Source organism: Sander vitreus, chromosome 5 (genome assembly GCF_031162955.1).
Source record: "Sander vitreus isolate 19-12246 chromosome 5, sanVit1, whole genome shotgun sequence".
Classification (NCBI taxonomy): Eukaryota; Metazoa; Chordata; class Actinopteri; order Perciformes; family Percidae; genus Sander; species Sander vitreus.
Genome location: NC_135859.1, coordinates 30,825,717 through 30,839,374, shown reverse-complemented (window position 1 = coordinate 30,839,374; position 13,658 = coordinate 30,825,717). Strand labels below are relative to the sequence as shown.

Below are 13,658 nucleotides of genomic sequence, written 5' to 3'. Positions count from 1 at the left end.
AATCAACTCCATTAGGGGGAGAAAAAAAAGACAACACTTGAACTTCCAAAGTTGTGGCTCTTTGCCATTTGTTTACATTAAAACACCATCGCCCCTCTTTGGCCATTGAAACAGCAAAGATTCCTCTCAAAATGTTTTTATTTTAATTTTTTATTGTTGGGACAAAACCTCAAATGTTACTCATGTGGACTGTGCACTTGACTGTGGGGGTCGATGTCGACTCTGACACACACACACACACACACACACACACACACACACACACACACATACACACATATATAATCGGTTCTCATTCGGCTTAACTAACCACTCAGACTGCTTGAGGTTTAACCCCGACACAGACCATAGCCTTGGTATAATGTGAATATAAAAGTGCAGTATTTCTACATACAGTATATTACGTCGGTGGCAGCAATAAGCTTTTGTGCCTCTGTACTCTTCCTGCTCCTTAAATGTGAATGGGGTTTTGATAGCTAGTTTAGAAACGCTGTTTGTTACTCAGACTATGTTAAAAAATGTAACAGTATCAGCGCTAAAACGCGTAGATATTTTCTAGAGGAGAGGGAGAGTTTTTTTTTCTACAGTAAATTCGTCTCGTGTTCTTAAACACGCAGGCTTGATGGGAGCAAGTCCAGTGGCTACAGTTTAGAGTAGAATAAGACAAGATAATGATGCAATATAACCCTCTAAGCACTTGAATGTAGGTGTGGAAATATTTTATTGTCTTCACTTGTTACTTATAATAATGAATATAAAATTCTATTTGAGTTGAAATTGGAAAACCAAAAAAAAAAGAGAGAAAGAAACCAAACAAATTGAAGGGACTTTTGTACAGAATTTAAAACCCAGAAGGGTCAAACACACCCACGTTGTTTGGACTGGGTGTCATTCCTACAGGCTGGCATGAGGAAATTAACATTTTTGATCAGCCTATTAGCTTTCTGCGTTTGTGCCATCACAGTGTCAGTTGGTTGTTTAGGTTGCAGGTGATCCTTTTAAATATCCTTGTGCAAACACACCGCTGGCAACTATCAGACATCAGTCAGGTTTTTTCTCTCCTTGTTTTAGTGTGTCTCCGTTTTTATTTGGGTGAACTTTGGTCGACATCAAACACCAGTGTTTGATCAGCTTGTGTTTTACTTGCATTAATAACTAACTTCTCCAAGGCAGAGCTGCTGTAACAGGAGCTTAAGTTTCATAATTTAAAGTCATTTCTCGTTTTTTTAACTGGACTTCTATATATAAAATACTAAAGGATCTGACACAATGTGCGATTTTTGACTAAAAGCAGACAATTGTTTGAGAAACGTGGTGAAATCTTAGACCATCAGTCAGCTGATTTGGAGCTTTGCTGACCAAAGACAGCCTGTGTCGATTTTCTGACAGCGTTGACAACTTTGGACGGAATTCCCACAATGTGACTGCTGCTACGACCCACTTCTACATGGCGACCAATGAGAATATGACTTGAAATGACACAAAATACTCTATCCAATGCGACGTCATAAGTGCCATTTTTAAATAAAAAAACTAAAAGAATCAGGGCCAGCACCCCGGCCATTAATGTATTCTAAGGATGCTCCAAATAAATCCTAACCTGATGCGTCAGATGATTGATTGTTAAAACACAACCGTTTGAAAAAGGGCAGGAACTGTACCATCTGTCTATCACGTCTGCCATTGTTTTGCTTTGAACAATTCTCGCATGATCTTGTGATTCCGTGAGTATCCAGCTGCCGTGCACGTAAAATAAATCCAGGACCATGGCCAGAGTTTAGTTTTTGTTTTTGCTGGAACTTAAATCGTGAGAGCAGTGCATATGGACGACTTTTCGCTTACATTTATTTCCTATATTCCTATTTACATCATAGCACTAACATTTACCAGACCTTAAAATGTATATTGTACAATCTGACAGATTGCGACCAAGATCTTATGAGAACCATCTCACAGTGTGACATGCGATGTACCAGCAAGATAAGTGTCATTGCATAATGTAGAGGGGTCTTTAGACAGAAAATCTTATTTCATATGACACTAGTTAAGTTGCTGATGGTGTGACTGCAAATTTTAATTAATCTCGTTTTATTGCAATTACTAAGCATCAGCGTCTTTAAAAAAGTCTAGTGGAAGATGTTTCCATTTCTAGCTACAAAGTGCCTTTGTGTGGCATTTTCATTTACCTGGCTGATAATGCTAACAGAGCTTTTTTTTCCCTCACTGAGTATAAAATGATTGCATGTATTTATTTTTGGTCTCAGATTACATTTAGCTGAAAAACTAAATGTTTAGTGGTACTGAGCAGCAGTTTTAGTTTTCCTCAATTTTACAAAGTTTGGATCAAAGGAAACACTTTAACACTAGCTGGCAGGGAAATGGAAACGTATCCGGCACTGACGAGTGTAATTCTCGACCCTTTCAGGTAACCAGCCAACAGACAGTTTTTTAGTGCGTTCCATTTACCTCGGAACTCGGAATGTTGAATGCGTACCATTTCATTGTTTTCATTAGCTCTAGCCCGGTTAGCCATTACCAGTTAATAGCAACACATTACGCTGTTTTTTTTTTGTGTGCATACAAACAGCGTAACACGTCCACAGATAGAAGTTGGATAGCACTGTGTGTACGACTGATTTAGTGAGACACAAATAACACAGAAGTGCTTATAACTTTATGTTACTACAGCTTTCACAACTGTTGATACACCGAGCAGCCATGTTGGATTTTTAGGCTTATGGTACTCAGTGGTTGCCCTAGTTCCGAGCTCGGAAATCCGAGGTAAGTGGGCGTGTTTCCGACTTTGACCTCGGAAAATCCGACTTCCGAGTACAAATGGAATGCACTATTATCAGAAAGCAGTGTGCTGCCTGGTAAAGTACCTGATGTTAGGAGCATAATTCCCCCATAAAGTAGATCTGCTTCATAAGACTTTCATGAGCAACTGACACAACTTTGTACTCTAAACCGTGTTATTTTTTTATTTTGTTATGTTGAACACAACTGGCTTATGGCACATTCAGTGGTGTAAATGTAAATTGTTGTGCTGAAAGGAATGCTTGATGAGCGACGATATCCGTCAAAATGGTGAATTTATTTTGAATCCATACAATCCTAAAGGGCTGTATGTTTGTTAACCCTCGCTGTGCTGCTGTTACTCCGCCTTAAAGCAGCAAGTGAGAAGGTGACCCATCTAAGTCATCCATGCAGACATGAATCATACACATTTTTGTACAAATATATTAACTGGTATAAGTCCTGTGTTTAGCTGAAGGTAAGTTTGCGGAACAGTTAATGTTCCACTTCATGTTTCCGCTCATATCACTGCCTGCTGTTATTGGGCTTTTTGTGGAAAACTTTGCTTCAGTTCAGTTTTATTTGCTTTGTTTCTTTTCATTTTTCATTCAGTAAAACAGCCATACTCAGAAACATCTTGTTCATGTGTATTGGTGGATGGATCTATATAATGTGGATAGGCGAACCATCAAAGCCAAAATGAAAAGTAAACGAGACGACCAGAGCCATTAAGTGCACTTTAATATTCTTTTTTTTCTTTTTTTTTTTCTTTTTTTTTTTTCAAAGTGCGAGTAAGGAAAGGAATATGTTTTTGTATATTGTTTACATTTGTAAGTTTTCTGTGCTTTTTATCCTCTGTCTTGGCGTATGGTTTCCCCCTTTCTTAGCATTCTTGTCAGTTTTACACCCTGCTAAAAGCCCCACAACAGATCACTAAAACTTTGGGAACTTTTCTATTTAAATTCCTCCACATTAGAAGCCACAACTCTTTAGTTGTACTCGATATCAGCAGCTCCTGGTACCTCTCCTGCAGAAAGAATACAAACTATAGATCAATAAGTTGTCTTATACATATCTTGTTACTGCAACAGACTATGTAAAAGGTCCTGTATCATACTGTGAGTGTGAATGTATTTCTTTATATAATGTTACTGATAAATAAAAAAAAACATTCAAAATCAATATTCACCTTGGTTCTTTTTTTATAGCTCTTTAAAGTATTGGAAAGTTTAGTCTCTCCACCACTACACCATGTGCAAGATGTTCCTGTTGTTAACATGGCTGTCTTTGTTTGAGCTCTCTCTCGTCCAATCAAACGCAAACTAAATGTACACCGAGGCAGGTGATGGTTTGTCCTGCACAAACAGGTGTGTGAAACATTAAAGTGCTCATATTATGCTTTTTTGCTTTTCCCCTTTCCTTTATTGTGTTATGTCTTTTTGTGCACGTTATAGGTTTACAAAGTGAAAAAGCCCAAAGTCCACCCGAAAGGGACTTACCATCTCCAACAGAAAACACTGTTCACAAACTGCTCCAAACAGCTCTATTGTAGTCCAGCCTTTACTTCAGAGACAAACGTGCGTCACTTTGTAACACACGTTATAATGCTCGCCTAGCTGCTAGCATGGCACACACTCATACTCTGCTTCTGAATGGCTAGTAGTCCTTACCTAGGTACTGCACATGTGCGACTCCCAACAAAGATGGAACAGAAGTGCGACGCCTCACTCTGTAGCTAAAACAGAGAGCTCAACACACAGGGTGAAAAGAGGAGCTGCAGCAATGTGCAGTACAACAAAAATATAGTGTTTTTAGATAATGAAACCATGTAAACCTATTCTGATATAACCTCTAAATACAATTATGAACCTGAAAATGAGCATAATATGAGCACTTTAAAACGCAAGCAGTTCACGGTTTGAGATGCATGGCATGCATCGTTCAGGTTCAACTTCAGTGTGGTAAATTAAAGTTTAACATTTGTTCCCTGCCTCAATTGGACTGTTTTCCCTCTCCAGAAGGACCCAGTTGCAGGTTTCTTCGCGTTTGCCTGTAATTGTACACTTCATTGTCTCCTTCTGTCTGTAATGTTAGTTCATTTGTGCTGTTGCAAAATTTGCAGTACACGATTAGTTAAAGATGGCTCATTCAAGTAGAAACATCAGAATGTTTTCCTAAGATAGCAAGGAACTCCGTAGCTATTTATAAGACAGCATTTTGTGTTCCCCAACTGATTTTGGCTAAAATGTTCTCAATTATGTATGCAAGTACAACTTTATTTATACAGCAAAGAATTACTATTTGGGCTTAGATATTTTCAAAAAGGATTGAAGCAAATTTAAATATTTTACATTCTCATTTTGAAATTGAATTGCCATTAGAATAATAAGATTAAAGGAATACTTCACCCTCAAAATGATCATTTGTATTACTCCCCGTGTTACCTTGATTTCTTGAAGAAACCTTTGTTCAGTACATGTGGCCCTCTATTACTACAATTTATCATATTTTATGATTCTTTTTGGATTCTTCGTTCATCGTGGAGGCATGTGACAAAAACAAAATTTTCTTCATGAATTTAAGGCAACAATCGGGGAATAATTGATACAGGAATTATAATTTTGAGGGTGAAATACATCTATCCAGAGCTGTTATTTGATTAAATTTACAGAGCAGCTCGCCATACAATAACATACATGCAGTAAACGAGTCGGCTTAGAAATGGATCCTCTGATTTAGTTCATTTTCTGATACACTGTGGGGTGTAATTGAAATGTTTCTTTCCTTTTTGTAGAAGTATAAATCCTCTGCAGTGACGTGACAAAAATTCAATTTGTAAAAATCCAGAACTCTCTCAACCATTTCACATATACAGTATGGCCGAGTACAATTTGACCTTCCATTCATTCCTCTCAAAAACACAAATCCTGTGTTGAAGTAAAAACAAATTAACCTACATTTTTAAAAGTGATTGTGATTTTCCCCAGTGGGTTGTTAGAAAAATAAATCACAGTAATTAGAGCCTTTCCTTAGTCCCAGATCAGTTCTCTAAAACTGAAGCAGCATTTGCATTCAGTGTGGATGTGATGAGGAAATGTGCTATACAGTATTAAGTATGTGTTTTAATTTTTTAATGTAAGTGAATTCCAGCCACAGTGGCACAAATAAACAACTAATGATATGCCGTTGAATCTAAGTGAAATAAGACCAACACCTTCAGGTATTCAGTGACAGTTTTACAACGATGCGACGACATAATAGAGAAGATAAAGATACAAGCTGATCCAAGAGACGTTTATTATTTTACTTTCTGCTGATCAGTGTCCTCATTTCTTCATCTCCCAGTATTTTGAGAAGTTATGTAATCCGAGTCACTCGGCCTTGTAAATGTTCGCCTCTCTGCACCTTCATCAAATCAATCTAGGATCAGTGGGAGTTGTTGCGTGAGGCAAGAGACTTCTCTAAGCTCCTGCTGTCAGACGTCTCTAACAGATTTTTTATCTTCCATCAGACAAGAGAACAATCGCATGCATGTTTTCACCACTTATTGGTGTCTTTAAAAGATCAGACGCAGCGTGTAATCCTTCAGCTTTCCACTCAAAGGAACATCGACAAAACAAATGTGTGTCAGTCTGACATCTTCTCTGGTGATTAAAGTTGTTTCTATTGTGAGATTGTCTCACTCCGAGAGGTGATTACAAGCTATAATCTGGGAGCAGTCGGGTGGAGCGGACAGATGCAGAGCCCCTCCTGCTTCCTGCGTTAATGTTTTATTACTTTTAACTTTTACTGCTGCCTTGTTTCATTTATCAACAACACAGCTTTTGGCTAATCTGTCATCACGTCCTGCCAGTTTGGACGGTTGAAGACGTGAAGAGGTTTCCATTCTCGTGTTCACAGCGGGGGTTCCTTTCTCTGCTTTCTAATATAGTGCTTCCACTAATAGGGAACAATAAATTGGCTCATTGTGTATGGCACAATTTATTTTCAATATAATTGGAGACTATCCACTCGCTAATTAGACTAATTTCTAAATTATCATTATGCAAATCTCTTGGAAATAATTGTACACAAGGCACAAGTTTTTCCAGCAAATGCCAAAAATGCGTACGGATTTATAGAAATGCAGAAAAGTAAGGAGTAGTAATTGCAAAACAAAGCTTTTTTTTTTTTTTTTTTTAACTCTGAAGGAAGTGACTGACAGCCAGAGATTTTAAATTTGAAAGCAACTGTGAATCTTGGGCGTCTCATTTCTTCTGCCTCTAAGCTCTTCTTATTGCAGGATCAGGGTAGAGAAGTCAGAGCAGCTTTTAGACCATATTGAGTTTTATGATTTCGCCTCCGCTGCTCCTTCTGCTTCAATATTGGACAAACTGTTGGAATTTGTATTTGTGGACTTCCAAACCTAAACCAATTCTTGTTTCAGTAATGCCACATATTGCATACATAGGAAATGAAAACTTGTACTTCTGGCACCAATATTCTCCTTCTGTCAGTCGTTTTGTTAATTTAAGAGGTTAAAACTTGAAATGCACATAGAATATTGAAAATACAGAAAGCTCGGTTTAACTCATTTGTGTCTTGCTTCTGCAGGTACCGATGAGATAAAGGCTGAGCAGACCAATGAGGAAGTCGGCGTTCCTGCCCTCATCCCAGCCACTGCAGAGGATCTGCAGCCGGCGGTGGCCAAGGAGCACAAACTGGGCAAAAAGAGCAACTGCAGACCAGGTGAAGATTCTGACAGCGACTTCGAGTCTGACCCACCTTCGCCAAAAAGCAGCGAGGACGAAGAGCCGGAGGAAGAAGAAGGCCTGAACAGTGAGCACAGTGAAGACACTGAGCCAGAGAATTTAGGACAGAGGCCTCTGCTGATGGACTCTGAGGAAGAGGGAGAGGAGGATGAAGACAAGCACAGCTCTGACTCAGACTACAACCCCAGCAGGGTCAAGAACCGCTCAAAGAAAGCTCTGGCCACTAAAGCAGCTTCGGCCGCCACCAGGAGGAGTCCTCAGAAGGATTCGGCCATGACTCTGATCACCCCTCCTGAGTCTCCCAGCGGAGCGAGAGCTGCTCCAGCTGTGGGATCTGTCGATGTTTTTGGTTCTGTTCCCTTCCTCGGAGGAACCTCGCCTGTCGGGCCTTCAGAAAGCTCGGACATCTTTGCCAAAGCGCCTTTCAGGCAAGTCAGCCATGAGCAGCAAGCTACGGGCGAGTTTGATGTTTTTACCAAAGCGCCATTCAACCGGAACCTCTCCAAGTCGGGCAAGAGTGGCAGTGATGTTCCCATGGGCCAAACACCGCCCATTTCCCCTGAGGGCATTGACATTTTTGGCTTCTCTCCCTTTCAGCCGGGCCCCACCGCACCGCCTCCCACCACTTCTAGAAGTGCAGAAGACATCTTTCAGCCGTTTTTTGAGGAGTCGGCCAGCCCTCAGCAGCAGAGGCTGAAACAGCGCAGCCTCCAGAAACTGTCATCACGCCAGAGAAAAACCAAGCAGGAGGCCACAGCAGGCGGCAGCAATGGCAAACGCCACCACAGTACGCCGACCGGAGGCCGCAAGACCAATAAGCCAACTTACCGCACACCTGAGCGAGTCCGCAGACACAAGAAGGTTGGCCGGAGAGACTCGCAGAGCAGCAACGAGTTCCTTAGCACCTCTGACTCTAAAGAGAACATCAGTGTTGATATAACCATGGCTGAAGGGAAAGACAAAGGCGCTTCCCTGCCGGTAGACGAAGCCCTTTTAGACCCGTTTGGAGCCAAACCTTTCCATCCTCTCGATGGCAGCCGGCACGGCCAGTATCAAGGACTCGCTGACGGCAAGAGCGAGTTGGGCACAGCCAATGGCAAGTCCTGGACCGGCCCCCTTCACGGCGCTCTAGGAACCAGCAGCATGGATGATTTCGGGGCGGTGCCCTTCACAGAAACGGTCAGCCACAGGGGACCTCAGCAGCAACAGCCACCAACGCCCTCACAACCGGTGGACCTCGACCCGTTTGGAGCTGCACCTTTTCCCACAAAGCAGTGACTTTTTTTCTTGTGACTTCTCACTCTGCCAGTTGCTGATTAATAACCCCTGAGCTTTTCTTTTCATCTTCAACCAATCAACGAGCTAACAATGTCCTAACACTTCTTCTTTTTTTAAAGAACATTTTAATACATCTCTCTGTTTGAATACCTTAAACCTAAATCCTGTGGAGTGTGAGTGATGTTTCCACATATCTTTCAGCTGTACCTGTTTGCTGAGAAGCCTTTCATGCTGCATCTTAACGCTTGTAAAGACAATTTGAACCGGAACGGAAAACTCACTCAAATCGTACTGTGATTATAAGCTTAACGTTTGACCGCTTGACTCGCTGCAAAAAGCTCTTTATGGCTTGCCTTCTGATCTACCAATATGTTTTTTAGCACCACAAAGCCTTACCTGAGCTGGGCTCTGCCTTGCTGCACAGTACCTCGGAAACCACGAGACAGGCGGCCCAGTTGGCCTTTCATGTCCGTGGAATCATTCGGGAGTTGACCTTAACCACTTTGTTTTATCCTTATTAGATCTTTCTCTAGTTCTTTCTCTATACATCATTTCACAGTAGTCTTTACGCAACCAAATGTGGCTGTGATATGTGTTGCATTACACTTTAAATACTAGAAGGGATCAAATTTATTGTACTTCCTTTAAAAGTTGTTAATTGGGTATGGTTTAATTTTAGGCTCTGACCTGTTTTAACTTTTTTTCAACATCTAGGTAAGTAATGTTAATTTTCTATTTTGTTAAGTTTTAACTCAACACATTCTGTTAGAAATAAGAAAATGAACACAAAGCCAAATTTAGATCAGCAGATTTTGACCCCTTCAAAAACTCACAAGCTGTACCGCCATTTTCTCAGCAATGTAAAGCCGTGTTTCCACCAAACCAGTCCAGTCCAGTCCAGTCCAGTTCAGTTCGTTGCACATTAAAACGGTTATTTTTGCGTCTCCATTATCAAATGTTGGGGATGGTACCAATAGAATCGCTCCATACTGCCCCATTTTTATCGTTGCCCCTTTGTTGACAAATCAAGCACAATGATCCCATACTAAAAGGTGTCGCTAGTAAAACTGCAGGCCATTGATTGGTGCAGACGTTCCTCTGCATCATTGGTAAAGAGGAAATACAGCGATGGAGCAGTGAGGAAATGTAAAAACTATAAACAACACACTACTTCCACAGTTGATGCGTCTGTAACCATCTGGTAACAGCAATGCCTACATATACTGTAAGAATACTGTCTGCGGTGGAAACGCAAAACAGATCTAATTGTTAGGTATATGTATGAGTTTAAATATACCGATGGAAACACAACTGAAGTGCGCCTAACAGTTTCAGAATAATTTATGCTGAAGAATAAATGGGAATCGTATGATTAGTTAAAGGAAAAGGCCGGCCGTATTGTATATGCTTTGTTTTTCTTAACAAATCCCAGGAAAAGACCAAAACCAACACTTTCTGACTTCCTGTCTGTGGCCCCCCAAGCACATTGGTTCCCATTGAATGAGCACATTTTTAAAGGAATGGTTCAATGTTTTGTGAAATATAGTTAATTACTTTCTTGCTGAGGGATGGTTTAGAAGATTGGTACCACTCTTATATCTGTAAAGCTACAGTCAAGAGACTCTTAGCTTAGCATAAAGACTGGAAACGGGGAAAATGGCTAGCCTGGCTGTATCCAACTGTACCGAAATCTGCCCGCCAGCACATGGAAATCTCAGTAATCGGTGTAAAATGCATGACGTTTTTACAGGGGGTTATGTAAGAGACTATTTCTTGGCCTGGAGTAGCGACATCCTCGGGTCCCTCTGGTTTCCTGGAAACCTCATGGTCACGTTAAGACTCGGCCAAGAAAGGTGCTGGTGGATTTTGTTACCTTTGACAGAGCCAGGCTAGCTGATTCCCCCGTGCTTCCAGTCTTTATGCTAAGCTAAGCTGCTGCCGGCTCAGGCTTCACAATGAAAGGGATAGATGTGAGAGTATCGATTATTTGTTAAATTATACATTTGTAGTGTTTTTTTTAAAGGAATAGATTTGACTTGTTGGGGCGGGACAATGTATATGCTTCCTTACTGAGAGTTTGATGGGATGAAGGTTCAGTTGTTTCTAAAACAGCTGGGCACTGTAGTTTTTAATCAAATGTTTTCCAAACGGGGACTAAATGGTGCATTGGTTGGGGACTATTTTCAGCAACGGATTAATCCACATTTGGTGCTCTAGTGAGTATTTGGGGCAGCAGGACGGTGTATGCGGGATTGAGTCAAAATAAAGTAGAAAGAGGAATATCAGGCTGGATACACAGGCTCGTTAGTAGGATCAGTTTACTACTTTTGGTCTTTTCCTGTTAGTTGTTGACAATAACAAGGAATATGACCGGTTATTCTTTAACGCAGAATGTGAATTGGCGTATTCATGAAGTGAAACAAAATTCAACACCCACTGAGAAATCTGTGATGTGTCATCAGGTCATTTGTATTCATGAATGCACTTTTCGGCATTGAATCTTCCCATGAACTAGTTCTCTGTGTGCTCGACGTCGACGGCTTTAAGCACTGCATTTACCTCCACAACCATTTGTTTAAATTAAACCTGCAGGTTGCCGTGTTTTCACCAGTGGAACCGTTTGATACAACTACTTTGTTTTTTCTTCACAAGGTTAAATCTGATATTGTATTTATCATGCTATACTGCTGTTTGATGCAATAAAAAAAAGAGTCCTCTCAGTGCTTGAGGTGGATGATGTAAAGTGGAATTTAAAACAAACACGTTTTAAACAGTACATGGTTAATTTTATTTAGAGTCAAGTTCAGCAGTTTGATTGCTCAGGTATGAAAAGACAAGATACAAAATTTCCGCTGCTACAAAACAAGTCTTAGACACACAGCTGATGTCTCTTAGAGCTTATCAAAGAAAACATGTTTACAAACAGTACAGAGCAGGTTCATAATGAATAATTTAAATACACAACAACAAAAGCAATCTGAAATCTTAACACTAGAGAACATTTGTCTCGGCCTAAAACTTAAACATTGAATATTACACACAAAACAAATGACTTTCATTCCAAAATGAGACAGCTACCATTTAACTGGATATTGTAATTAAACAATGGCAAGCAGAAATGCATGAACAAAGTACAAAACTAACATTTGAGATCATTTAACCATTTATTTTTTAAATGTTAAAGTTAAAATAGGACTTCTATCCACCATGGTTGTGTTGCATTTTGGAATGAAGCAATTAAACAACAAAAACAGTTGACCTTTAACATTGCACATCACCCTAAGTGAGCTGGAGAAAGAGTACTGTGGGGTTTACGGTGTCTGAACGAAAGTTCAGTTCAGGCAGAAAAAGCAGTTAGAAAACAGTTGTTACTACAGTACTAAACTATAGAGAGAAAAAGTAAAGTCATCCGAATGTACAGTGTGGAGAAAAGTCATTGAAATATGAACTACAATGCACGTGTATACAGATTTTAACAATGTTAAATCAGTGCTTTTAATCTTTAAAAACAAAACTGTGTCCTAACTTCAAACAAATTCTTAGTTGACAGTAATTACAGTAACATGCAAGAATACGTCAACTGACTTTTGAGCATTCTTTAAATGGAAAGGATGTTGTCACTGCTGTAAAGAAAAGTAGAAAATTGTGAATGGTGCTACATCCCCAGACCGCTCAAAAAAAGTGATTTGAAATTGTCTGAAGCCTTGTATCAGTTAGTATAAATGCACATGTAGAGACACAGTGTAGTGCAGGTGGCTAAACACGGATACATAGAGGCAACTGAAATGTTGGACTTTTTGTAAGTTGCCTATACAGTATGTATGTTACGTAGACTAAACGATACAGTATCTTTTAGTGTTCAAGAAATAAATGCAATACACTTTTTGTACAAACTGCTAAGTAATGCACTGTCAACATGTGTAGACATAAGTATTAGTTTAGAACTGGGACACAGTTTAAAAGTCTTACTAGCAGCCCCTAGAGGCCGTGCTGACCACTCACCATTTTAATAAGCATTAACTTTCACCGGTTAGTGCTGAAAAATAATAAAATTAAGATATGAGAGTGAGAAATTAGAAACAATTATCTCGTAGGGGATTCAGCGCAGTTTTTAATAAACAGGACTTAAACACTTCTCAAAGAAAACATTCCAGTAGTGAACACTGAGGCGGTTCCCCTCAAACATCCTGTGCAGATAAATGCCAGGATGAACTGAGGCATTGCAGCCCAATACATGAAAAGAAAAACATTACATTCTGGAGGACCAGGTACTTGTACAGTTCATGATTCTGTGTAGTACCTGTATTTAGAATAAGTACATTTCACCACCCTGGGATTAAAACAATCGGTTGTCTCTCAGCAGTGAGAAACATCAATACTGTGCACACTAATGGACAAAATTAACAATCAAAATGTAATGTAAACTGATGAACATATTGAGCTTTGCTCCACCGCGGTCTTTGGTTTTCCTATCTAAACATGAATTAATTACTGGTTAGTTTTTGCTTGTTCTCACCAGGAAATACCTAACAGTTTCACCACAAACAACTTGTACAACCAGTAGTTTGGAAATAAAATGAATCTATTGGAAAGGATTTGGGTCGAGCTCCACAGCTCTTAACACTGTAAAAACAGATTTCCACACATACTTTGAACAGCTGTGCAGAAGGTTGACATTAAAACATTTAAGTTTCCCTTTTAAGGTCATTTTACTTGATTACTTAATGAAGGAAGCCTACAGGCAGAACAACTTTTAAAAGCGTCATCATAAAGTGGAACTATATTCAAAATAGATTATTTAGGGGGGGGATGCCTCTCAGATTGAGAACCACT

The 13,658-nt window shown here is 39.9% G+C and overlaps 1 protein-coding gene across 3 annotated transcripts in view; it reads left to right on the top strand.

Moving 5' to 3' along the window:
* Window positions 1-13,626, top strand: part of bmp2k (BMP2 inducible kinase) — a 56,903-nt gene extending 43,277 nt beyond the window's left edge. For all 3 annotated transcript variants that reach the window (XM_078251450.1, XM_078251449.1, XM_078251451.1), the window contains one exon: window positions 7,390-13,626. In XM_078251450.1, the coding sequence (XP_078107576.1) occupies window positions 7,390-8,825 (1,436 nt within the window). In that variant the 3' untranslated portion in view covers window positions 8,826-13,626. The remainder of the gene's footprint in view (window positions 1-7,389) is intronic.
* Window positions 13,627-13,658: the final 32 nt, after the last annotated feature.